Source organism: Manis pentadactyla, chromosome 8, assembly GCF_030020395.1.
Source record: "Manis pentadactyla isolate mManPen7 chromosome 8, mManPen7.hap1, whole genome shotgun sequence".
NCBI lineage: Eukaryota > Metazoa > Chordata > Mammalia > Pholidota > Manidae > Manis > Manis pentadactyla.
Genome location: NC_080026.1, coordinates 54,294,280 through 54,321,613, shown reverse-complemented (window position 1 = coordinate 54,321,613; position 27,334 = coordinate 54,294,280). Strand labels below are relative to the sequence as shown.

The window sequence follows — 27,334 nt, the reverse complement described above, 5'->3', positions numbered from 1 at the left end:
CTTTTATTTTTGGAATTTTTCAAAATATGTAAGTACATTAGTTTGCTAGGACTACCATAATGAAATACCACAGACTGAGTAGCTTCAACAGCAGAAACCTATTTCTCAAAGTCTGGAAGCTAGAAGTCTGAGGCCAAGGTGTAAGTAGGGTTGGTTTCTCCTGAGGCCCCTCTCTCTGGCCTGCAGACGGCCATTTATCCGTGTCCCCACATGGTCCCTTCCTCAGTGTGTGTCTGTGTCCCAATCTTCTCTTCTTACAAGGACACCAGTCATAGTGGATTGGGGTCCATTCACATGATCTCATTTTACCTTAATTACCTCTTTAATAAAGGTCTTATCAGTCACATTCTAAGGAGCCAGGTGGTGGTGGGGTTAGAACTGCAACATATGAATTTGGGTGGAAAGGGGAGATGCAACTCATCCCATAACAAGGGTTAAATATTTATAAGTGACTATTACCTGATGTGATCTGGGGTTGTACCACAGCATCCACCAACTATATTGACCAAGCCATCCATAGCAAAGTCCTGTGTTTAGGAAAAGAAAAAGTTTCTGAGAATTCACCTGAACTCCAAACTCACTGCTACCAATTCAGCAGAAAAGAGGTCTACATTTCCTGTATGAGTAATTTTACATTAAAAAGAGAGTAAGCATACTTAAGTCTACAACACATAAAGCTTTCACATGCCCCAGATGTCAAGTTAAAAGTACAGAACAGTTCAGATACTATGATATTCTTTACACCACTTAAAATGCAATGAAATAAAGATTTTTTTACCCATTTGCTGAGCTGTACGAATGCTGAGCTGGACAGTACATTTTCAAATAACACACAAAATGAGTTATCAGTTTTTAAATGCAAATGAATTAATATTAAAGAATTAAAATTTTAGTTCTTCAGTCAGAATAGCCATGTCTCAAGTGCTCTTAATAACCACGTGTGGTAGTGGCTGCATATTGCAATGTGGATCTGGAGCCCAGCCATAGGCTGGTTAGAGGACAATAACTGAGAGAGGAAGCCAAGAGTATATTGGAAAGATCACCTACTAGATAAGGGTTGAAATCCTAAGGATTAAGTCAGAAATAGGAGAGAATTTCAGTGACCCAGAGGCTAAAAATCCAAAGGAAGAGGAAGAGGCCCAGGGGTTAAGAATAAGAAGAGGGAGTGGGTAGGATAGCTTTATCCTTAAGCAGGAAAACAGATGTGAGCAGTTGGAAAGAGAATAAGGCCAGTAAAGCCCACTAAAAGGGACTCAAAATGTTAACCAGTTAAAACTAGAGAGCCAGTAAAGACTCAAGAGTTAATGAGTTAATCAGTTAATGCTCAAAAGACCAGGAGCAACTTGGCATTGAATGTTTGAATATTCCCCAGATAAGAAAAGTATCTGAGCACAGCCCATGTCTTCATGGTGTCAATTAGATCATGCCATTGTAAAATTTACTTTAGCCTGCTAAAAGGCCCAGGTATAAACAGCATAATAAGGACAGGAAGATTCCACCATAAGGCTAAAATTGCATTTTTTAAAAATACAGGAAGAAGTAAGATTCTTAACATACTGTTTAGCAAACAATAATTCAGCCCACCCTGGGAGCATGGCAGGTGGTCTTAATTGACATGCCCCAGACCAGGAAGCTGCTGTTGTGGGAAGAAATCAGCAGTAAATTTATTATGTTAATTTTGCAGAATTACCTAGAGGACTAATAAGAAAAGAGACTTAATGATTCATCAAAGATGAACATTCTGGGACCACTTAACAAGTCCATCATACCCCTAGCACTTTGGAAATCCTCAAACGCCTATAAACCCCAGACCTTAAACCTTTAGGGGTGCCTCTTTGAGGTAGCCCACACTACCCTTTCGTCGAGTGCACACGTTTTTGCTCTAAACTTCCCACTGCTCAATTTACAACATTTTGTCTCTGCACCTTTCCAGTGATGTGTCTTTGCTACTTTGCTTTTTCATTCTAATCCTCCTGATTTTAGCTCAAAACCACTCTCTCTCTCTCCTATTTCAGGTAAGTAGGGAGGGGCTGCTGAGAGCACAGATCTGGGCTTGCAAATTACCATCAACTGGGTGACCCTGACGGAACTGTGGCTGTACCATCATGCTCTTTAGTAGCCTGCCTGAAAGTCTCCTTTCTTTGCCTCTAGAAAGTTCACAGCATAATCTCACTCCAACCAGTGCTCTGCGGCTCCCCCAAATCCCAAGGTGGTAGGGATTCAATTCCCATGCCGTGCAGATCCAAGCAGACACTGGACGCCAGGAGTTAGCGGGGGGATGTGCCCCATGCTGAGTAGCAGTTCAATGAATTTCCTTTATCACTCTGTTCTGTCATTCCCTGACGCTCACTTTAATAAATCCCTTCTGATCCGATTTAATAAATCCCTTCTTGTTCACGAAGCCGAATAATGAGCTTCACAAACACTCAAGGTAGTAGAGCAAGGCACAGGTTTTTATTTAGAAATAAAGTGAGAGAATAGAGCTCCTGGCTCACACCAGGAGGGGACAAGAGAGCTCGTAGTGGTGCATTGTCTAGGGGGTTTTATAGACAGTTGAGGATTTTTCGAGAACATGAAAAAAACTTAGGGGTGTGGTCTTGCATCACTTGCCCTGTCCTCAAGGTGGGCTGGGTCGTAGTCTGATTGCTAGGGCTTACAGCTGAGTCACAGGTTATGCTGATAGCCTTGCAGAACACTCAAACATTCCAGGCCAAGTTGCTTCTGGCCTTTTGACCTTTAACTGATCTCACTGAAGATGTCTACATTCTTAGGTATCTTTCCCCAGAGAATTAGTGTGAGCTTGACTTTGCATAATGCTTTACAGAGTTTCAATAGGGACTTCTTTGCCCATTGTTATATTGCTCTGACTGTAAATATTCCACCCTGCTTTTCCTGGAGGCCCTCACCCTACTCCGACTATACCCAGTGTCCCTGTCTCACTTCCTCACCCTGTACTCTGACTTCCCTGTGTCTTTGAACCAACTTCACCCCAACAACTACTGTGTCTCTGCCCTTCGATTATTTGTTGCAGCGGGGACAAGAACTGAGGAATATACACAACATTCCCTAACATACACACTGGGATTTCTTCAGTGGAATATTCTGATTCTAAATATTCTAAATCTAAGACTCCATTTCTCTATCTCTTAAAAAACAAGTGAAAGAGGATTCTTGACCTTTAGGTGCGTGGCCATCATGTGTGGAGTTTCATCATAGTCCCCAAAGGTATTCGGCAGACCTAAGAAAGTATAATTCAACCATTATTGGAAACAACCTCCAATATAGACCCAGTATTTGTAAAGGCTTCAGTTTTAAAAGTTAGATAATTTTGTACTTATAATTAAATGGTGACTTCTGGCAAAAAAAAAAAAAAAGGTAATTCTTAATACTAAACATTTAAATAGAGATGCCACACCAAAAAAAAAAAAAAAAAATCAGAAAGGAAAATAAACATTCACTATTTCTTTTCCATTTGAAAGAAAAGAGTCAGCACTGCATGGGACAGACTGCCCCTATCTTCACCCCCTTCCCCTAAAGGAAATTCAATCTTGTTACTAGCTGCTTTGGAGTGGGGCTGGGGGAGTATTACATATCTTTTGAACTAATGAGAACCTCATATGAGTTAAAAACAAAGAAGCAAAACACAACTGAGTCTCTTCTCAAATAAATTTTCCCAAGTAAGACTTTTACATCTTTTTATCCAATTTCCTGCTTTATTTATTATCCCCTTCCAGTTATCTTACTCCTGGTACAAAATAACTTACTGCACATTAAAATATATGTATTTGGAGAAAGAAGATTAGAAAATGATTTTTAGCCCTAAGTAGCTAAGCAGTGCTCAAACACTTTCACCAGGAAATCTGGTTAACCCAGATGGATTACCAATGTTTAGCTGGATAGTTTGAGAGCTGTCTATAATCATCTTAGGAATTTTTATATACAGTAAACTAGAAGTCCTAACTTTTAGAAAGGAAAAGAGTAAAAACATACAGGTTCCTTATTTGCTCTTTTGTTAATATAGTGGAGCAGAAAAGAGGCCTCCCTAACCCTTCCTTTACTCATCCTCTTTGGTCATATTCACAAAGTGAATATTGTGACTGTGGTCAGTTACATGACTAGGCTTCATTCCCTGAAGTTTCCTCCAATTCTGAAACCTTCAGGTTGAGTCAAACTGTTCCTTCAAGTCTAGAGGGAAAGAGTGGTCCAGACCTAAATACTCTTCACTTTGAAAATTCCTATTGAGTAATAAATGTGTACCAAGGCCTGCAAAGAAAACTCTTTTAATCAATCAAGGTCCATCACCCTACCAACCGATGTCTTGTGTGCTTGGATTTCCTCACATGTGATATCTTTGAAACACACACCTGCATTGGGGTAACAGAGGACATAGGCTGTTGTATATTTTCCAATTGTTTCAATAAAAGGTCTCATTTCAGCTGCACCCAGAGCACAATTTAATCCAATGCTGGAAAAACAAAAACATTAGAAGTATCACCTTTTATTCAAAATACAGTTATACATATAAAAAGCTAAATAAAGTATACCTAAAACCAAGCAGCTAATAAACCTCCTGATTCAAAGCACCTTTATTCGGCTACAGACAAAGCCATCTCACTGAAGTTCCCTGAAACACTGAGTATTTCTGCCTGTCTCTCATGGTCAGATGGCATGATCTTATGGCTAAGGGATGCTGCCTATGGATGTGACTCCCAGTGTAAGTTCACAATTTGGTTAATGGTACACTGTGAAACAGAAATGCCTAAAAACTATCACTATTAATAAAACTCTGGTTTGAAAGCAATACTTAAAAGAAAGAAAAAGGAAAATCATGGAGGTAGAAGGAACACTAATAGTATATGGAAACCACTTTGGGAGACTAGGAGACCAAGACTTAGTCCCTGCTCCACAAAAGACTGACAAGGTGGCCATGAATTTATAATTCCTCCTCTTATAAATTAAGCTAACTTCTTTATTAATAAAAGCAAGGTCCTCTTTGTATTGCAAATGAAACTTTCTGTGAACTCAAATAAAGTAGATAAAAACAGAGCTGCTCTGACTGAAATAAGAATGGAGGGCCTTAAACCCCTCCAAGACAACTCTCAGGGTGGTGCCTGCAGAAATTCAGGATTTAACTGTGAAGTTACTAAACTATCTAATCTTTTATTTTTTCATATTGCACTTTCTTCTTTTACCATGATTCCTAAGTGTAGTGTGGTATACTAGATTAGATCCTGGAACAGAAAAAAGGACATTAGTGGAAATGAGGCAGAGCAGGGATATGAGAGAAGCATCATGATTAAATTTTCCTGCCTATGATGAAAAATGCCAACATATAAGCAGTATAGTAAGAACAGGAGGGAATCCATCTTAAGGCTAAGATTCCATTTTTAAAACCAGGGAGTTAAGAGAGAAGATTTCTAACATATTCTTTGGTAATCAGACAATAGTTCACCCAATCTTAAGGCAGGGCAAGCAGTGCTTGAGGGTAACCACTATCTTGGAGAAGAGGATCAATAAATTCCTTGTATTAAGTTTATCTAACAGAGTATCTAAAGGACTGACTATGGACAGTGACATGGTATCTCTCACTGGAGAGAGACATCATGAGACCACTTGTCAAGCCTACACCGACCCCTTCCACCCTTTGCCCCATTCTTGAAAGCCTTGAAAGACAGAATTAACTGCGCCCCCTCTCTGAGGATGCCTGCACTCCCCTTTCTTCAAGTGTGTACTTTTGACTTAAATAAAGCCTTCTTGCTGCTCAACTTACTCAGTTCTGTCTCTGCACTCTCCCAGTGGTAAGCATATTTGTTACTTTGCTATTTCATTCAATTTTCTAGACTCAAATACTAGTCTTCTCTCTCTGTCCTATTTCAGACAAGTAGGGAAGGGCTACTGAGATCTCTGATTTGGGCCTGCCAGTTCCCATCACCTGGGTGACCTGGATGGGATTGCAGCTGTACAATCATGCTCTTTAGTAGCCCGCCTGGAAATCTCCTTTCTTTGGGAAGTTCCCAAAACATAAACTCACTCCATCCAGTGCTCTGTGGCTCCCTCAAATCCTGGGGTGGTAGGGGCTTAGTTCCCAAGCTGTGCAGATTGACGTGGACACTGGATGCTGGATGACCCTGGTTTTAGGAATTAGAAAGGGATCTGCCCTATGCTGAGAAGATCAATGAGCTTCCCTTTCCTCCTCCTGTTCTTCCTTGCTCTCTACTGCCTGCACGGCTGCTGCCATCCACTACTACTCCCACTTTAATGAATTCCTTCTTTACCTACACTTGTCAGACCTGCTCAAAAATTCTTTCTCGTTCAGAGTCAAGAACCCTCCCTGTTCAGGTTGAGGTTTCACCTAGTGCACAGGGAGAGACCTCCCCAGACACAGCTGTCCAACAGCATTTTTGGCAACTATGAAGGCACTCCTAACACAGTACTCACTAACAGTCTAGGTAAGGAGGAAATCTATGCTGCTATAAGGCCTCCCTGACTCAGCCTAGCACTCCTTTCTCTTAGTTCCATGGCTATCCCCTTGCCAGCATGCTTATCACTTTTGCCTTTGGGATGCATGGTCTGATGGGTCTGTACATAAATCAGCCAGGGTTGCCTAGGATTTAAGTCATTTTGGGTTGGTATGAGACAGCCAAAAATGAGACCTTGTTCTTTGGGCTAATCTTATAATCCATCTAACCCAATGTCACCACACTGGGATGCTTTATCTTCCCTCAGGGCCACTGAAAGTAAGGTTATCAGGATGCACAATTAAGAGGAGTCTACCCCTGACTTCAGAGCCTGACTCCTTCCATACCTTCTCCCACACTCCCATTCTTGGGACCACAGCCAGGGTTGGAGTTGAGCCATAGGGATGCCTATGCACACTCAGGTAGGGCCACAGGAATTCTGTGCATGCCCAGTGTAGGGCAGCAGGACCTCCTGTGCATGCCCAGTACAGGCCCAGGTGTGGAGGGACACCTCACATGACCTGCGTATAATAGGTACTTCTGGGTTTCTGGGGATACCTGGATAACCCCGAACCCCTTGTGGATCAGGGATGCCTGGTGCCCCTTGGTGGTAGCAATTCCTTTTCCTTTCAGGTCCTGACTTAGTCATGGGTAACTCCTCCTCCATTCTAACTAACTCCCATTATGGTGAATCCTCAAAATTGGCAGGTCATTAAACTAGACTCCCTGAAACAGAAGAAATTAATCTTCTGCAACACAGTCTGTCCTTAAATGGCTCTCTAAACTACTCCCCCTTAAGATGTATTCTTAAAAACAGAGACTTTTAAATTAGATGGACTAAACAGAAAGAAGCTGATTTACTTCCGTAATGCTGCTTGGCCTCAATACAAACTGCCAAGCATAGAAAAAGGGCCTCAAAACAAGACCCTTAATGACAACACCATTTCGAAATTACATCTTAGAAAACAGAGCCAATAACTAATCTAATAACTATAAAATCAGTTTCTCTACCTGTGTATGTGTTCTTATATGTTACCCCTGGATGGTATTGTTAAGCTCGTTTTGTGTAGTGAAACTGGCTTAATAACCATCAGGTTGGAGTTCCTATGATCACAGAAATGTGGGTTACATCCCATTTGTGGCCAGATATGGCTGGAGAGAAATGTGGGCTAAAACTCCATTTGCAAGTTGGGTCCTACAAAACTGCTGCCAGCCCGTATGGGAATTACAACCTAGAATAACTATGGTCATTACATCTCAATCTCACTTTAATGAAGTCCTTCCTTATCTACACTAGTCCGACCTGTTTGAGAATTCTTTCTCATTCAGAGTCAAGAACACTTCCTCATCCACGTTGAGGTTTCACCTAGCACACAAGAAGAGACCTCTCCAGATGCAACTGCCCAACAACAGAAACTTCAAATATGAATAAAATCTGGAGTTTAGTTAAGAGTAACATACTCTTGCAGTACTGTAGTTACATAAGACGTTAACATTAGAGATACTAGATGTAGAGTATATGGTAATTCTCTGTACTACCTTTGCAACTTTTCTGTAAATCTGAGATCATTCCAAAATAAATTTAACGAACACCCAACACCCATTCATGATAAAAACTCTCAGCAAACTAGGAGTATAGGAGAATGTCCTCAAGTTGATAAAGTGTATGTAACAAAAAAAAAACTACAGCTAACATCACACTTAGTGATGTAAAACTAGATGCTTTTCCCCTAAGAAAAGGAACAAGGCAAGGGTGTTCACTTTCATCTTTAACTTAACATCATACTGGACGTCCTAGCTAATTCAGTGAGAGAAAAATGAAAATGAAAGGCATACAGACTGGAAAGGAAAAAATAAAACTGTCTTTGTTCATAGATGATAAAACCGTCTATGCAGAAAATCCCAAAGAATGAATCTTGGAACCTATCAGCTTAAGGTTGCAAAATACAAGGTTAATACATACAAAAAAAATCAACTGTTTTCCTATATACCACAAATGAGCAACTGAAATTTGAAATTAAAACACACTATTTGCATTAGCTCCAGAACAATTGAAATTCTTGGGTATGACTCTAACAAAATATAAAACTACAGTACTCTGATGAAAGAAATCAAAACAGATCTAAACAGAGAGAAATCCCATGTTCACAAATAAGAAGACTCAATATTGTCAAAATGTCAATCATTTCCAATTACATATACATATATTCACACAATCCCAATAAAAATTCTAGCAAGTTATTTTGTGCATATCAATAAACTGATGATAAAGTTTATACAGAGAGGCAAACAACCAAGAAGAGCTAATACGATATTGAAGAACAAAGTCAAAAGGCTGACACTATCCAACTTCAAGGCTCACTGAAAAAGCTAAGTTCATCAATAGTCATCAATGGTATTAGTGAAAGAAAAGCAAATAGACCAATGGGACAAAACAGTCTAGAAAACGAACCACACCAATATAGTCAATTGATCTCTGACAGAGGAGCAAAGGCAAACCAATGAAGAAAGGACTGTCTTTCCAACAAGTGCTGGAGGAACAAACTGACAATCACATTTGAGAAAATTAATCTAGACACAGACTTGACACCTTTCACAAAAATTAATTCAAAATCAGTCACACAACTAAATGTAAACTGCAAAACTATAAATATACATAAATATAACACAGGAGAAAATCTAGGTTGCCATGGGTTTGGTGATGAGTTTATAGATACAACACTAAAAAAGGGATCCATGAAAGAAAAAATTGGTAAGATGAACTTCACTATAATTAAAATTCTGTTCAGTGAAAGATGCTGTTAAGCGCATAGGAAGACAAGCCACAGACTGAGAGAAAATATTTGCAAAACACGTATCTGATAAAGGAATGATACACAAAACATGAAAAAAATTCTTAAAACTCAACAGTAAGAAAACAAAAAAACCCAACTACAAAAAAATGAACAAAAGATCTGGGCTTTTCACCAAAGAAGATAAACAAATGACAAGCAAACAAATGTATGAAAAGATGCTCCATATCACGTCATTAGGGAATTGCAAACTAAAAAGAGATACCACTACACACCTACAAGAATGGCCAAAATCCAAAACACCTACAATACCAAATGCTGGTGAGGATGTGGAGCAGCAGAAAAATCTCATTTATTACTAGTAGGAATTTAAAATGGTACAGTCACTTTGGAAGAGAGTTTGATAGTTTCTTAGAAAGCTAAACATAATCTTACCACATGATTCAGCAATTACACTTCTAAGTAACCAGATGAGTTGAAAATATGTCCACACAAAACCCAGCAAGCACATCAATGCCCATAACAGCTGTATTCATAATTGCTAAAATCTAGAAACAACCAAGACGTTCTTTAGTAGGTGAATGGATAAACAAACTGTGGTCCATCCAGACACTGGAATGTTATTTAGTGATAAAAAGAAATGAGCTATCAAGCCATGAAATGTCACGGATGAAGTTTAAATACATACTGCTAGGAGAAAGGAGTCAATCTGAAAAGACTGCCTACTGTATAATTCCAACTACATAACATCCTACAGAAAGGTAAAGTTGTAAGGGACAGTGAAAAGATCAGTTGCCAGCAGACAAAGGATGATGAGGTGTAGCACAGGGGGTCCACAAGGCAATGAGGCTACTCTGAGGGGTGCAGCAGTGGCAGATATACAACACTGGGCATTTGTCAAACTGCTAAAATGTACAACCCTGAGGGGACCCTAATGTAAAGTATGGACTTTGGATAATGGGTCACCGTAGGTTCATCAAGTGTAACAAATGTACCACTCTGGCAGGGGATGCTGATAATGGGGAAGTTAGTGGGGGCTCAGGGAGAGTATTTGGGAAATCACAGCAGTTTGAAAAGCACCTAGACTAAATATGAAGGAAATTCATTTGCTAATCTAAACCATCTGCTGGAGGGGCAGGGGCCAACTGCAACTCTCCCTGGAAACAGAGATGCTGGCAGGTGCTATCTTTCCACACTCCACCTACCCTGCTAGCACAGGTGAGCAAGCTTGGGTACAGCAACTTCCAGAAGCCAAATGAAGACAGGTGAGGGGGAGCGGTCACGGCACTATTCTGCTGCCTTGTTGAAGCTGCGAAGTTCAGGTAGTTGTAGTTCTCCCCACTTCTGAGCTGGCTCTCCCACTCAGACTATAGTCTCTACATACACCCAGATAAGGCACTCTCTTACAGCATTCCTGAAGCCCAAGAATGTACTCAATCAAGACATTTTTCCCACTGCCTTTCTGAAGCCTGAGAACACACTCCACCCACTATACTCTCCACATGACTAGCTAAAGCCAGCAGGTATGCACAGTCTATACAGAGCAGGACCCTTGGTCACCTGACCCTGCTGGCCAAATGGCCTGCATTCCTGGGCCCTAGGAGAATGCATCAATCGGAAAAATAGTTCCAAGCAGGCTACCACCTCCAGAACACTGCACAGAGAACAGACTGAAATGCAAACCCAGTTCTCCCGTGAAAAATGCCAATTTACCTAGGCTGGAGCTTCAGCCTCAGGGACTGTCTTCAGGGTGTTCACATAGCTAGAGGCTAGGGCCATGCTCCCAAGGAATGTAAGCAGGGGGACACCATCCTTGCACACTCTTTGGCCTCACTACAGCTCAATGAGACCTCCAAAAAGGAGCTCATATATTCATCTAAGGCTCCAATTTTTTCAACTGTCATCAGGGGACACCTCCAGATCTTATGGTCTGGAAACCAGCTGGGATTATGATTGCAACCCCAAAGGACTGTACCTATCTGCATGCTTTAAAAGCTGCTTCTTGAGGGTCTGGCTCCCAATCAGCCTGAAACTAGGTGTTAAATGAGATTCATCCCCTTGTGATAGGTCTTGGCAGACACTCAAAATAGGAATATAATAAGAATAAACCAGGTGACTTAAACAATCACAAAGGTTCAAGAAACAATAGGAGATAGGGCAAGGTATAACAAGAAGGTTCATCACCTACACAAGGCCATTTCTTCAAACTAGGAGAGGTAGCTGTTTCACTTAGAGTCAAGCAAAGAGTCAAGCAAAATGAGGAAACAGAAATATATTCCAAATGAAAGAACAAGCCAGAACCTCAGAAAAATACCTTAATGATACAGAGATAATTAATCAACCTGATAAATAATTCAAAGTAATGGTTTTAAAGATTTTAATCAAACTTGGGGAAAGAATGAATGAACACAGTGAGAACTTCAACAAAGAGACAGAAAATAGAAGAAAGTACCAAACAGAAGTTACAGAATATAATAACTGAACAGAAAAATACACTAGATGGGTTCAACAGCAGACTGGATGAAGCAGAAGAACACATCAACATGTTGGAAAACAAAGCAATGGAACTCTGATAGAGCAGCAAAAAAGAAAAAAAAAATCAAATGAAGATAACTTAAGGGACCAATGAGACAACATTAAGCAAAATAATATTTACGTTAATGGAGTCCCAAAAGGAGAAATGAGAAAGAAAGGGGCAGAAAGTTTATATGAAGACATAATGGCTGAAAATAATTAGACTTCCCTAGCCTGGGGAAACAGACATCCAGGTCTAGAAGGCTCAGGAAAGCCCAAACAAGATGAACCCGAAAGAAACACACCAAGATGTGTTATGATTAAAATACCAAAATTTAAAGAGAGAATCTTAAAAGCAACAAGTGAAAAACAAATTGTTACATACAAAGGAAACCCCATAGGGCTATAAGCACCTATCTTTGCAGAAACATTGCATGCCAGAAAGGAAGTCAAGCACTGAAAGGAAAAAACTTTGAACAAAGAATACTTAACCAACAAAGTTATCATTCACAATTGAAGGAGATAGAAAGCATTTTCAAGACAAACAAAAGCTAAAGCAGTTATCACTACTAAACCAGACTTACAAGAAATGTTAAAATGACTTCTTTAAGCTGAAAAGAAGTGGCACTAATTAACAAGAAAACAGAAAAGTAAAAATCTCACTGGAAAGGGTAAATAAAAACTAAGGCATACATTAATCACTTATAAAGCTACTATGAAGGTAAAAAAACAAAAGTAGTAAAATTAACTAAAACAACAATAATCAGTTAAAGGATATATAAAATAAAAATATATGAATGAAATCAAACACATAAAATGGGGTGGGTGGTAAAAATTTCGTGTTGGAATGTGTTCAAATTTAAGCTGTCAACTTCAAGTACACTGTTATATACTTAGGATGATGTATGTGAACCTCAAAGTAACTATAAAGGAAAAACTTAAATGCACAAAAGAAAATGAGAAAGAAATCTAAAGAAAGTTATCAAACCATAAGGGAAGAGAAAGAGAGAAGAAAGGAATAGAAAGGAACTACAAAAACGGCCAGAAAACAATTAACAAAATGGCAACAAGTAAATACCTATCAATAATTATTCTAACTGTAAACAGACTAAATTCTCCAGTCAAATGACACAGAATGACTGAATTAAAAAACAAGACATCTATACACTGCCTACCAGAGACTCACTTCAAAATTAAGGACACACACAGACTTAAGCAAAGGGATGGAAAAAGATATTCCATGCAAATACATATGAAAAGAAAGCTGTAATAGCTATACTCCTATCAGATAAAACAGACTTTAAACAAAGACTATAAGAAAATGGGGGTACTACAGAATGATAAAAGGGTCAATTGAGCAAAAAGATATAGCATTTATAAATATCTATACACCTAAAACAAATACTAACATACCTAGAGGAAGAAATTGACAACAATACAACAATACAATAAAGTAGGGGGCTTTAACACCCCACTTAACAACAAGATCCAAATAGAAAAATCAATAAAGAAACAATGACCTTAAACAACTCATGGAACTAGGTGGACTTAACAGATACATACAGAACATTCCACCCAAAAGCAGCAAAATACACATTCTTCTCAAGTGCAAATGAAACATTCTCCAGAATAAATCACATGTTAGGTCACAAAACAAGTCTCAATAATTCAAGAAGGTTGAAATCATACTAAGCACCTTTTGTAAACACAATGGTATGAAACTACAACTTAACTACAAGAAGAAAACTGGAAAACTACAACTATGGGTCACAGAAAAACTCAGGGAAGAAACAGATATACTCAGAGACAAGTGAAAACAGAAATACGACATACCAAAATATATGGGATGCAGCAAAAGCAGTTATAGCGGAGAAGTTCACAACAATACAGTCCTATTTCAAGAAACAAAAATCTCAAATAAAAAATTTAAGTTTACACCAAAAGGAGCTAGAAAAAGATGAATAAATGAAGCCCAAGTTAGGAAAAGGAAGGAAATAATAAAGAAGAGAGTGGAAATAAATGAAATAGAAACTAAAAAGACAATAGAAGGATCAATAAAACTAAAACCTGGTTCTTTGAAAAGATAAACAAAATTGACTAGCCTTCAGCTAAATTCAGAAAAAATAAAAAGTGAGATGGTTCAAAATAAATAAAATCAGAAATAATAGAGAAGTTACCACTGATACCACTGAAATATAAAGGATCATAAGAGAATACTATGAAAATTATATACCAATAAATGGAGAGCCAAGAAGAAATGGATAAATTCCTGGAAACATACAGTCTTTGAAGAAATAGAAAATCTGAATAGACCGATTACTAGTAAGGAGACTGAATCAGTAATACAAAGCATCCCAACAAAATTCCAGGACCAGATGGCTCCACTGGTGAACTCTATCAAACATACGAAGATAATACCTATCTTTTTCCATCTCTCCCCAAAAATTGAAGAGGATGGAACACTTACAAACTCATTTTACATGATCAGCATTACCTTGATACCAAAACCAGACAAGGATACAAGAAAAGAAAATTACAGGCCCATATCCCTGATGGACACAGATGCAAAAATCCTCAGCAAAAATACTAGCAAAGCAAATTCAACAATACATTAAAAGTACCATACACCATGATCAAGTGGTGCAAGGGATGCAAGCATGGTTCAACATGTGCAAATCAATGTAATACCATATTAACAAAGTGAAAGATTAAAATCATATGGTAATCTTAATAGACACAGAAAAAGCATTTGACAAAATTCAATATTCATCTATGATAAAAACCTCTCAATAAAGTGCATATAGAGGGAATGCACCTCAGCATAATAAAGGCCATATACAAAAAACCCAGTTAATATAATACTCAACAGTGAAAAGCTGAAAGTTGTTTCTCTGAAATTAAGAATGAGACAATAATGCCCATTCTCCCCATCATTATTCAACATAGTAGCCAGAGCAATTAGGCAAGAAAAAGAAACAAAAGGCATATGAATTAGAAAGGAAGAAGTAAAACTCTAAATTATTTGCAGATGACATGATACTATATACAGAAAATCCTAGAGTCCACCAAAAAAATGATAGAACAAATAAATGAATTCTGTAAAATTGCAGGACACAAAATTAATATACAACAATATGTTCCATTTCTATACACTAATAACGAACTCTCAGAGAGATAGCTCTAAGAAAACAATACCATTTTTAATTGAATCCAAAAGAAAAAAATACCTAGAAATAAATTTAACCAAGGTGAAAGACCGGTACACTGAAAATTTTAACACTGATGAAAGTGAAGAAATCATAAATAGTTGGAAAGATAGTCTGTGCTTATGTATAAGGCTTAATATTGTTAGAATGTCTATCCTAGAGTCTACAATCTACTGGAACAATTACAGTTTCAACTCAATCCCTATCAAAATTTCAATTGTATTCTTCACAAAACTAGAACAAATTTTCTAAAACTATGTGGAACAACAAAAGACTGAACACAGGTAAAACAATCTTAAGAAGAACAAAGCTGAAGTATAATACTCTCTGATTTTAAACTATATTACAAAGCTACCATAGTCAAAACAGTATGGTATTGCATTAAAGACAGACACAAACCCACACATATATGGTCAATTAATTTACAACAAAGGAGGCAAGAACATAGTAAAAGACAAAGGACAGTCTCTTCAATAAGTGGCACTGAGAAAACTGGACAGCCACATGCAGAAGAAACTAGACCACTATATTACACCATATATAAAATTAACTCAAAATGGATAGAAGACTTGAATACAAGACCCTAAATTATAAAACTCCTAGAAGAAAACATAGATGGTAAGCTCCTTACCTCAGTCTTAATGATGTTTTTTGAATATGACTCCAAAGGTAAGGGAAACAAAAGCAAAAATAAACAACTGGTATTATATCAAACTAAAAAGCTTTTGCACAGCCACAGAAACTGTCAGCAAACTGAAAAGACAACTTAATGAATGAGAGAAGATATATGCAGATCATGTACCTGATAAGGGGTTATCATCCAAAATTAAGAACCCATGCAATTCAATAATAAAAAAGAATTTGATTAAAAAATTGGGCAGAGGGCCTGAATTTTTTTTTTCCAAAGAAGATATGCATATGGCCAATAGGTTTCTGTGAAAAGATGTTCAACATCATTAATCATCAGGAAAATGCTAATCAAGACCACAATGAGATATCACCTTACTCCTGTCAAAAAAAAAAAAAAAAAAAGAAATAACAAGTATTGGCAACAATGTGGAGAAAAGGGAACCCCCATGCACTCTTGGTGGGAATGTAAATTGGTATAGGCACTATGGAAAAACGTTAAGTATGGAGATTCCTCAAAAAATTAAAAATAGCACAGACAAAAAAAATACCACAGCAATTAAACTTCTAGGTATCTGTTCGAAGAAAATCAAAACACTAACTAAAAAAGATATATGCACCCCTATTTTATTGCAGCATTATTTATAATAGCTAAGATATGGAAAAAGCTAAGTGCCATCAATGAATGAATGGATAAAGATGTGGTACTTACATACAATGTAACTGTATTGCTCAGCTATAAGAAAGAATGGAATATTGCTCAGCCATAGAAAGAATGAAATCTTGCCATTTACAACAACATGGATGGACCTTGAGGTTATTATGCTAAGTGAAATAAGTCAAATAGAAAAAGATAAATGCTACACAATTTCACTTATATGAGGAATCTAATAAACAAAACAAAACAAAATCCATACTCAGAGATACAGAGAACAGATTGGTGGTTGCCAGAGGGAAGGGGGGTTAAGGATGAGGAGCCTACATGGGTGAAGGGGATCAAGAAATACAAACTTTAAGTTATAGAATAAATAAGTCATGGGAATGTAATGTACAGTATGGGTAATATAGTCAATAATGTTGTATTGACTGTGTATGGTGACAGGTGGTAACTCTAGATTTGTTGTGATCACTTCATAATGTATACAAAAACAGAAGTGCTATATTATACACCAGAAACTACAATATTATACATCAGTTATACCTAAAATAAAAAATTCCTAGGTCCCATGCATGACTAACTTACAAGCCTTGAACAGACCTGTTCAGTTTCACCATTTTACCAGCTCCACTTGTGCCACTATCTAAATCTAACGTTTTCTTTTATCTTACAATGTCATCTAGATCAACAGCAGGTAATAAATTAAAATATTTTTTAAATCATCACATTATCATTAGAAAGGATCACAGCACTTTTCTAAAAGTAGTTCCACTCTAACTCATCTCTCAATAGTTAGCTCCTCACTTGCTGAATGAAAAAAATACTGCCCAATAGGCTCTCAGGGTTATGATAAAGTTAAACGAAATATGATATATGACAATGTTTCATGAACTATACAGTCCTTATACTATTTGTTCATTCTGATACATCCACCCTGCTTTTCCTTAGCCAACTCTGATCCACGTTTTAAAAACCAGCTCAAATATCATGTTCTCTATAAAGACATCCTTGAATCTCATAAGGACACCATTACTCCATCCTATCTATTGCCAGATTTTTGTTCATACTTCTATATAGCACTTTATATTTTATTCCTTCATTTACTTATGTATTTCTCCTAGTGTGAAATTGCCTGTCTTCTAGGGCACAGAATAGGATTTCAATTAATTTTTGATAAATTAATAATAATATAAAGGTTCTGTCCCTTTGTTCTTAACATATGTACAGTTTGTGACAATTGCAAATCAGTAAAAATAGTTTCATACATACTCACCTTTTTACATACTACTTGATTATACAGTTGACTTGGACAACATGAGGATTAGGGATGCTGACCCCACCACACAGTTGAAAATTTGGGTATTACCCTAAAAACATAACTACTAATAGCCTACTACTGACCAGAAGCTTTATTGATAACAAAAACAGTCGAAAAATATATATTTTGTATGTTATGTGTATTAAATACTGTATTCTTATAATAAAGTAAGCTGGAGAAAAGAAAATGTTTTTTCAAATTGTTGCAAATTCCCCCAAATTTTCTAATATGTTTATTGAAAACAATCCACATATAAGTAGACCCACTCAGTTCAAAGACATGTTTTTCAAGGGTCAACTCTATATACACACATTTAATTATCATATATTTCTTTAACCAGACTGCTCAACACTGAGATCAACCCTTAGTACTGTACTATAAAGAAAACTAGGTTGGCTTCACCCAGCATTCTAAACCTGGAACTATTATATAAATAGGATCTGATAAAATTCTCTAACTCATGGGCTGCCTTCTACCTGCCCATAGGTCTGTAAGATGCCTAACAAAATGGAGACCAAACACATCCTCTCTGTGGATGGACTGTAGATGAATACTGAAGACACAGAAGGGTTATATAAGATATTAAAGAAAAATTTACCACTGAATGGATCAAAAGTCAAAATTAACTGCACATTTACTTAAGAATAGAAAAATAAATTTTTGAACCTCATTGAAATCTCATCCCTCGGTTCCCTCAGGTAAGGCAGGGGCACAGAGAACATCATCCGAGGGTGCCAAGGACCAAATTCACACTCAGGACAATGTAGATGTTTTATCTAGTATCTAGAGGTTCCAGCCAGATAACAAATTTAGGAAAGGGGGCAGGGAGAAAGGAAGAAAAAGAGGAATGCTCAAAATGAGGAAAGACCAAAAAAATAAAAAATAAACTGAAGTTTGTCTTCAGAGAACCCTACACTCTCCTATTTTCCACTTTTCTATTAAGCAAGTACTATATCCCTACTATGTTCCAAAGATTCTATTAAGCATGAGAGAAATACAGATAATTAAGAGATTGCTCTGGAGAAACTCATAAATTGTTAAGAGTCAAACACAATCCAGTTTAACAGGTATTTTCTTAATTATCAGGCCCAATCAATTATGTAACAATACACTCTTAATAGTAGCTGTTAAGACATCACACTACGGGGAAGACAGTGTAGCTCAGAGAAGAAAAATAGGGACTCTGTGGCATCTTACTACACTGATGGACAGTGACTGCAATGGGGTATGCGGGGGGACTCAATAATAAGGGTGAATGTAATAAGCACATTGTTTTTCTTGTGAAACTTTCATAAGAGTGTATATCAATGATACCTTAATTTTAAAAAAAAGAAATCACACTACAACCCTATTAAATCAACTAGAAGATGCACCCTGAAATTAAACATAAAAATGTGAAAAAAAGAACATCACTTAATTGATATAATGTGGTATAACACAACGGTTAAAGCATGCTCCTATCCCTAGGTCCACTATTTGATGTTGGACAAGTTACAACCTCTGAGTCTCAGTTCCCCTCTCCTTAAAATGAGGACAGGAAGAGCAGTACCTCAAGGTCTTGTGGTCTGAATTAAAATAAATATAAAGCACTCAGATAAAACATTTAGAACTGAGCCTGGCATACAGCAGGCTCAATTAAAATAACAGTAATACTATTACTGTTAATAATACTATCACTATCATTATTTTTATTATAGCAAAGGCCACAATAAAAGTAAGCATAGTGCTCTGAGAACCATCTTGGGCTGGTGCAAGAGGGGAGTGTAGATGAAGGTGGGGGGCAGGTACAGCTCCTAGGCAGAAGGAATTAGTACCTACATCAAAAAGGCACAGACAAAAAACAAATATGCCCTTGGAGCATCCACTTCACTCATGGTATGCAATTCAAAACACTTTGCTAAGAAAAAAAGGGAGATACTTTGAAAAATATAAAAGCTATGTTAACATTGAAGATAAAATCTGAGCTTTAGAATTCCCAACTTATTCCAAGCTAGAGGACTTCTGGTTGCTTCCTATGTAGGAGTAAAAAAATTTTGCAATGCATTGCCCCAAAAACATAAGTGTTGATAATAGTTTTAAAGCACTATTACTAAGCCAAGCACAGTCTTAAACTGTAAGGGAGACACATACAGACAAAAAGGTAACCATTTACCTGGCCCATCAGGTATGAGAACTCTCCCAGTCCCTCATTTAGGCTGTGTTTCTCTGAAGCCCTTATGGAAAAATCTGAATGTACTTCAAGGAAAGTCAATATCCCATTTAAGAGGTTCTATGGAAACGTCAGAAGCACTCCCCTCTCCGGTCACAGTCAGTTTGTGGCCATCAGAAAAGATCCCCAGAAAGGAATGGAGTCAAGTAAAGAATGCTGACTCACCAGAGCGGGTCTGCATGAGATACACTGATGACAAATGCCTCTCCTGTCTGTCCAGAAAGAGTCCGCCCACTTTTATCAATAATTGTCCCTGAAATCTGAATTAACAAAGTAAACTAAGTGAGTAACATGGAATCCATTTAAGAATATAAACAAAAAGACCAAATAAATGTGCAGGCTGGCTTTCTTCATTGTTTTATAAAAGAGAGACCTATGGAACTCAGACTCAAAGGCAACACTTTCTTTAGGATGGTCAGAAAACACAAAGTGCAAGGTAACTTGGGGAGGAGCTGGTAATCCATAGAAGTGAAAAAGGGAAAATCAGTGAGGCAAAAGCAACGACTGAAATTCACACATCTAGTCCCACTGGAGAAGGGTTTCCCACAGTTAACTTACGTTATCCTGGCTGTTAAACATCAGATTCATCTAACACCACTTGTTTTGATTCTCTTTTACTCTCACCAAGTAATCTGAGGCCTCTCATGTGCATCTGCCTTTTGAAATAATAAACCAACAGTCTGATGTCTTCAGAATTGGGTATTGTACAGTCAGCATGTGGGCCCTAATGAAAGTGAGCCTCAAAGCCTCTGGCTTCAGAGGACCAATTCAACCACGCTTCTTTGGAACAGCCTGCTTTCCACCCACCGCCTCTAGGTTCATATTCTTCACATTTTCAGAGATAAGACTCCTATTGGTGTAGAGCTGGTGGTAGGAGGGAGGTGAGCAGAGGAAGTTAAAACAGGCGTTTCCTAAGAGACACTATCAATAGTTCTACTATGCAAGGAAAATAGAAACCTACTCTTAAAATGACAGTATTAATAAAAGATAAAATTGATCATACAAACATTTTAGAACTTACAAAGACAGGCTGGGGAGCATACTTCTCTTCAAAAAGGTTTTGGAGTGCAAATAAGGCTGCCTGTCAAGGAAAAAAAGCAGAACATCTTTATTTCTGAGAAAATATGTCCAAGGTCAGTCTAACTGGCTAATCAGAACATTCCCTCTTCCAACAGCTCTTCACATAAGACCCACATCACATTCTCTAAGGAGAAGAAACATCTCCTGCCTATAATGTGCAGCTCCAGCATCCCTGTCTCAAGTATATTAAAACAAAACAAATGCTGGCCCAAAGTTCACCTACAAATTGGTACTTCTTTCTTCTGAGGAGGAGATGGAGAGCTACTCTTTCTTCCTTCTCTCAAACAAAATTAAAAATAGACAAATAAGAATGCCTCTACCTCCCACATCCTCATATATAGATGGTAAGTGTACTGTGTGTCATTGCAAAAAAGAGTGTGAGCGTAGATGCATCGTACAAGGTACAAATCCCATGTTACTCTGGACTTGTCCATGTTTTCTTAAACATTATTTATTAAACATTCCAGGGAACATATCTTCCCTTGCTTTGTATCATTATATTTCTTGATTCTAAGTTGTGCATATTTTTATAATTAGTTTTCCGAAATCAGAATACAACCTATAAATAATGTGTACCTTCATTGTGTTGGTGAGATTTTTTTCCCCCATGGGAAGTTATTATATCAACAATATCAGTACTCTTGCAATAAAGCTAGAAAAAAGAAAGTGTTTTTTCAAATTGTCAGATCTCAAAAAATGTTTCCAATATATTTATTAAAAACAATCCACATATAAGTGGACCCACATAGTTCATACCCATGTTGTTCAAGGGTCAACTGTATATCCTTAATGTTTTGCCCCTGGTTGTTCTACCCTATGATGAGATAAAAGAAAACAGATATCCTGGCCTCTGCTCCTACGTCCTGGCACAGAGCTCCTGACACCCTGTCATTTCCTAAGCAATAATACTAGGAGAATCTTTTTCTCTAGTGAGGTGACTCTGAGTGGCTCCTCAATAGGGACTGATCACCAGAAAGCCCAAACCATGATTAGAAGCTTGGAATTTTTAGCCCCCCACCCCACACCACTTCTCTAGAGAAGCGAAAGGGGCTAGAAATGGAGTTAGCACTGTTCACACCTACATGAGGAAGCCTCCACAAAAATCCCAACAGCACAGGGATCAGAGACCTTCCAGTTCGGCAAACATATCCACCCTGGGGATACTCCAGATCTATGGAAACAGAAGCTCCAGTGCTCAGGACCCTCCTAGGCTTCTCCCTATATGCCTCTCCATCTGGCTGTTCACCTGTATTCTTTATCGTGTCCTTTAAGCTGGTAAACATAGTGTTTCTTTGAATTCTGTGAACTGCTCTAGCAGACGAGTCAAACCCAAGGTAGGGGTCGTGGGAGGCCCTGATTTGTACCCACATTGAACAGAAGTTGTGTGTAAACTGGGGATCTAAAACTTGTGACTGGTATGTGAAGTGGGGGCCATCTTGTGGGAATGAACCATTAGTTACTCTGTGGGATCTGATGTCATCTCCAGGTAAGATATGGTATCAGATCAGAGTGAAATTATAGGACATCCAGCTTATGTTACAAAGAACTGCTTGGTGGTAGGGAAAAACCCCACACATTTGGTGACCAGAAGTATCAGAAGTGAAATGTTCTGTTTGAGAAGTAAAGGAGACGAAACAGGTGGAAAACTGAGTTTACCTAATACACACCCTATTTCTAATCTAAACAATACTGTGACACATTTCAAACACATAGCTGCATCTCATTCCTTATTATGCTTGTTATTATTCTTTTGAAGATGCACACCTGAATTACTTTTTAAATTATAATTTGTCAACTGGAAATTCACAAAACAATTTCTGGGAAGGTACATAAAATAGAACCATACAAGCAATATTTTACAAAAGAGATAGGATAGCCATCCAGCTTCTGGCTGGTGGTCACTCCCCTCATTCTTCATGTACACAAGTATTTCAGTGAATTTCTTAAAAAGAGTTTCAAAAATTCTGAATCTGTGGTCTTCTCTGCATACCATTTAAACAACTAAAAGGTTTGACGAAAATAGTACTAGGGGAATAAAAAGGCCATTTCTTCCTCCTTATCTGGGAATGGGGAGTACCCTTATAAATATAATTCTCTCCCCTCAAAATAAAACACCAAAACCTATAAATTCAACTGTGTTGGTGTGCTTAACTCCTTTTGGGGTCCCAGACTTGATGCTAATGTGTGGGTGGGGGGAGGTTTCCCACACACACACACCAAGCAATTCTCAAACACCAGCAGAGTATCAGAGAACTAAATTCTGATGCAATCTGCCTGAAGACAGCACCAGATTTCCAGGTTAAGGGCTCCATCCTACAAGACTGCCCGCCACCTCCCACTCAAGATGCTGGTTGCAAGTCCCAGGCAGTTACCTGTGCTTCTGACCTACCGGCTACAGATTCGGCTCACAGAACTCAGGAAAACACTTACGTTTACCAGTTTAATAAAGGATACCATAATGGACACAAGTTAATGGCAAGATGAAGAGAGACATAGGGCAAGGTCCCAAATAAGGAGCTCTATCCTCATGGAGCTTGGGGTCTGGCCTGGAGGCACATGGAGGTGTTCTCGTTCCCCAAGCACAGAAGTTCTCCCCAACAGAGAAGCAAGATTGAAGATCACCATTAGCTCTTCTCAGGAGGGTTATGAGCAGACTTCACTGTGTAGTAATGACTGACTACATTATTGGCCATTGGCTGATTCACCTTCCAGCCCCTGCTCTTGAGAGGGTTCCAAAATCTCTCATTAACATGAAAAAACACCCTTTTCACCTTGAAGAGTCTGCAGTGTTTTCAGGAACTGTGGATGAAGACCAAATATACCTGGGAAGTAATATATTTGGGTCATTTGAGTATGATGATACATTTGGTCATATGAATATATTTGGTCATTTGAATTAAGAGTGGGCCCTTCCCCAGAATTGGGGAAGGGTGGAGATACTGCAAGCCATGGAATTAGGCCTCCATGAGATAGGAGACTACTTAGAGGCCCTGAGTGACTGTGCAGACAGGATTGTGGATTTTTGTTTCTCAAGATATTGGAAAGGGTTATTTCATCATAGCTTGGAGGAGCTGCGCAATGACCTATAGGATGCCCTTAAAAAAGAGAGACAGTTATTGAGAAGACAGGTTGCACTCCTGGAAGACACATTAGCAGTGAGGGAGGAGGCAGCAGGAGAATCCGCTTTGCAGGAGGTCATGGGGAAGGGAGAGGAAAGAGCAGTGCGTTCAGTCCCAGAGATGGTAGAAGAGGTGTTGGGAGATGAGGGGGTGGGCCCGAGGGCCAATCTGTTGCCAAGGCCACCACCCAAGGCACCAGCCCCTTTCATATTAAAGGCATGTCCATTTGTAATAAAGAAAATAAAAATGCAACAACCGTGTGCTCTTCAGGGGGAGGAGATGCTCCCTCCCCAGGTTGTGGAGCACTCTATGCTCTGCCCCTATACCCTGAATGAGCTGGTAGATTTGAGCACCCGAATTCAGCAGAAGCCCTTGGAACCTCTGCCTACATGGCTTTTGTGTCTCTGGGATATGGGGGTGGAAAACATTATGTTGGGTTCTGAAATGGGCAGACTAGCTTCCCTGATGACTCACCCTTCCCTCTGGCAGTGGTTGCAGAGTGCCCGTCACACCCCAGGGAATTATGCGCTTCAGGACTGGCTGACAGCAGCCCTCAGAGAAGATCTGGGGGAGGCTGAAATAAGGGGACAGAAGGAAATACGGTCTATGACTGAAAGGAGAGGGACAAAGGGCCCCATGAAGGTCTCGAAGACCCAGATGTGAGTTTTGATAAAGGCCAGGGCAGTGAAAGAAAAACTTCACGGGCAGCGCAATAAGCTCTTGTTAGAACTGTGGCACCAATTAAAGCCAGAGCAGTGGTTCCAGCCGCTGAGGTCCAGGATATGGAAACCGGAGGGAAAAAAGCCCCTTATCTGGCCTGTGTGCCTGAAGGACTTCCTGGAGGACATGCAGAACCCACCTGGACCCTTGCCGGAGGATGCTGGGCATTACAATTTGACTGAAGGGAGAGTCAAAGCACCTGCTTGGGGGACTGGCTGGGGCGTCTCACAGCAGAGGCTCCATGCTGAGTAAATGATCAATTCCCAGTGAATGTGTGTATAGTGTGTCCTGGCTTTGGTGGACACAGGAGCTGGATGCTCCTTGGTTTATTGTGACCCTGAGTAGTGTCCTGGGGCCCCCACTACTATACAGGAGTAGGGCTGTCAGAGTGGAATAAGCATGAACTCCCTTGGGAATAGGGAAGTCTAATGTTGTATATGATGTTATGCTCACCTCTGATTCTCTTACACATAACTGTGGCATTACTGCAAGAGGTTTGGGGTCTTGTACGCTACTGGAGTGTTTATCCTGCACTTGGCATAAATTCTGATGCCCTTGTGCCCCTTAGCACGCAAAGGCATCAGGTGGGGCTGGGATAAATCGTGTGCAGTTACCTCCACCATTGCAAAATGGGCAAACTAAATGTCCGTGTGCCTGGGGCCCCCAGCAGCAACTTATTGGTCATTTGCCTTGGCATCCCCAGGGAATGATGAAGCAGAGGCTTGGTCGAGGGCAGAAGACAATGTGGGCTGTAGTCTGCTGGTGATGCCTGCCTCTGCCTGGCAGGAAGGCATTATGAGCCTGAGGCCCTCAGAGACATGGCCCTGGACATTTTGACACATGTCCAGCAATGACTGGCCCCTCTGGCACCTTGGGGACAAGGCCTGGAAGCTGGCCTCCTGTGTGCTCCTGAAGTAACAACAGAACAGCCCCCAAAGGTCACGATAGGGTACGCAAACGGCTGGAAAGTAAAAGCACTTTGCAGGGAAGTTGTGTGTTACTATTGTGGCCAGTGCCTGTGTTTCCATTAGCACTACATCTACCCCGTTCCTGCCACTGTCCTATCACAGGACCCTCTCTTGCATGCATCCAACCCAATGGACAAGTGTTGCCTATGCTGGTGTTCAGCTACAGTCCTTATGGTTTGGACTCTCCCTGTGGCTGCAGCTGCTGCTTGCTGAGCATGCATGGAGCTCCCTACTGGTTCAGCTGCTGTCCTCCTGTGGAATGGGTGAGCTATGGACTTAATCTGAATAGGATTTTGGGCCCAGCTGTATCCTCCAGTTTGAGGATTATTGTGCTTATATCGTTATTAGTCTGGTTACAGTGCTCCAGTTTTCTTGCATAGGGGCCATTGTGGAAGATGGAGAATGAGTACATTGCGAGGCAAGATTTCTGGATGGGTGGGCTGTGGGTAAAATTGCAATATTTCCAGAATCTCTCACCTGGCCTTAGTGCATCTCCATATCAATAGGTGATTACAAGAGAGTGGGGAGAGGCAAGCATGCACCAGGACAAGAGAAGTTTTTGGCCTCCCCAGCAGAAACGGGAGAAAAACAGGCAAGCAAGAGCAGCGGTCAGAGAGCAAACACAGCCAGGCTTCTTGTAAGCAATAAATGGGTTTCTTCCACTTTATTTTTTCCCCTTGACTGATTCCGGCTTCACAGGTTTATTTTACCCTAGGCTGGGAATACACTTTTCCCACCAGAGTTACAAGCATTAAAGAGCTAAAATAAATTTAAAAAACACTGAAACAATATCATCATCACCACAGCATATAAAATCAAAACTCAAACTGGAGGGCAATATTTGCTACTCATCACTGCCAAAGCCTGATTTCTTCAGTAAAAGACTCAATAAAAGAGACCAAAACTCCAACAGAAAAAAATGGCACATGACAAATCACCAAAGAGGAAATATAAATGGTTCTAAAACTAAAAAGAGATGATCAATGTCATTTATAGTCAATAAAATACAAATTAGAACTACAGTGAGGTAGCATTTTTCACCTAACAGAATAGAAAAGATCAAAAAGCTTAACAACAGAAGGTGTTAGAGAGGGTGTGGGGAGACCAGCACCTCTTGCTGAATGGAGGATAACCAGTACAATTTCAAGGGACGGTAATTTGACACTACAGATCAAATTAACAATGCACACACCCTTTGTCCTACAGTTTCACTTGTAGAAATTTATTCTCTAGATTCGCTGTGCAAACAAATACATGAGGATGTCTAGTTCTCACTCCATACACTTATCTCCCTCTGCATATGCAAGGAATACATACACATATACACATGCCTGTTCATCTGCACAGAATCCCTACTGGGACCCCATGCTGGTGACAGTTATCCTGAGAAGAGAGCAGGCTACCAGGGAATAAGAGATGAGACGACATTTACTTTTCGCTCCATACATTTATATATATTTTGAATTTAGAACCATGTGTATGAATTCATTACCCAGGCATGCATGCACATATAGTAGCTACATATGAAAATATTTGCTTACATAATTTCTTAAAAATTTGCTTAAGTTAAAAATGAAAACAATTTTCCAGACATTAACCCAAACATATATGGTCAATTAATATACGATAAAGGACCCATGGACATACAATGGGGAAATGACAATC

At 39.2% G+C, this 27,334-nt stretch overlaps 1 protein-coding gene across 7 annotated transcripts in view; it reads right to left on the bottom strand.

Annotated features, from left to right (window-relative positions):
- Positions 1-27,334, bottom strand: part of MTR (5-methyltetrahydrofolate-homocysteine methyltransferase) — a 190,365-nt gene that overhangs the window by 142,103 nt on the left and 20,928 nt on the right. For 6 of the 7 annotated variants that reach the window (XR_008998859.1, XM_057505753.1, XM_036919333.2 and 3 more), the window contains exons 7-11: positions 20,804-20,863; positions 19,948-20,042; positions 4,365-4,465; positions 3,177-3,238; positions 460-527 (exon numbers count right to left, since the gene is read on the bottom strand). Coding sequence is in view for 6 of the 7 variants with exons in the window: in XM_057505753.1 (XP_057361736.1) it covers positions 460-527; positions 3,177-3,238; positions 4,365-4,465; positions 19,948-20,042; positions 20,804-20,863 (386 nt within the window). In the remaining variant the exon portion in view is untranslated. Of the gene's footprint in view, positions 1-459; positions 528-3,176; positions 3,239-4,364; positions 4,466-18,239; positions 18,357-19,947; positions 20,043-20,803; positions 20,864-27,334 lie in introns of those variants that run through there. The other variant, XM_036919336.2, reaches the window with a different exon arrangement.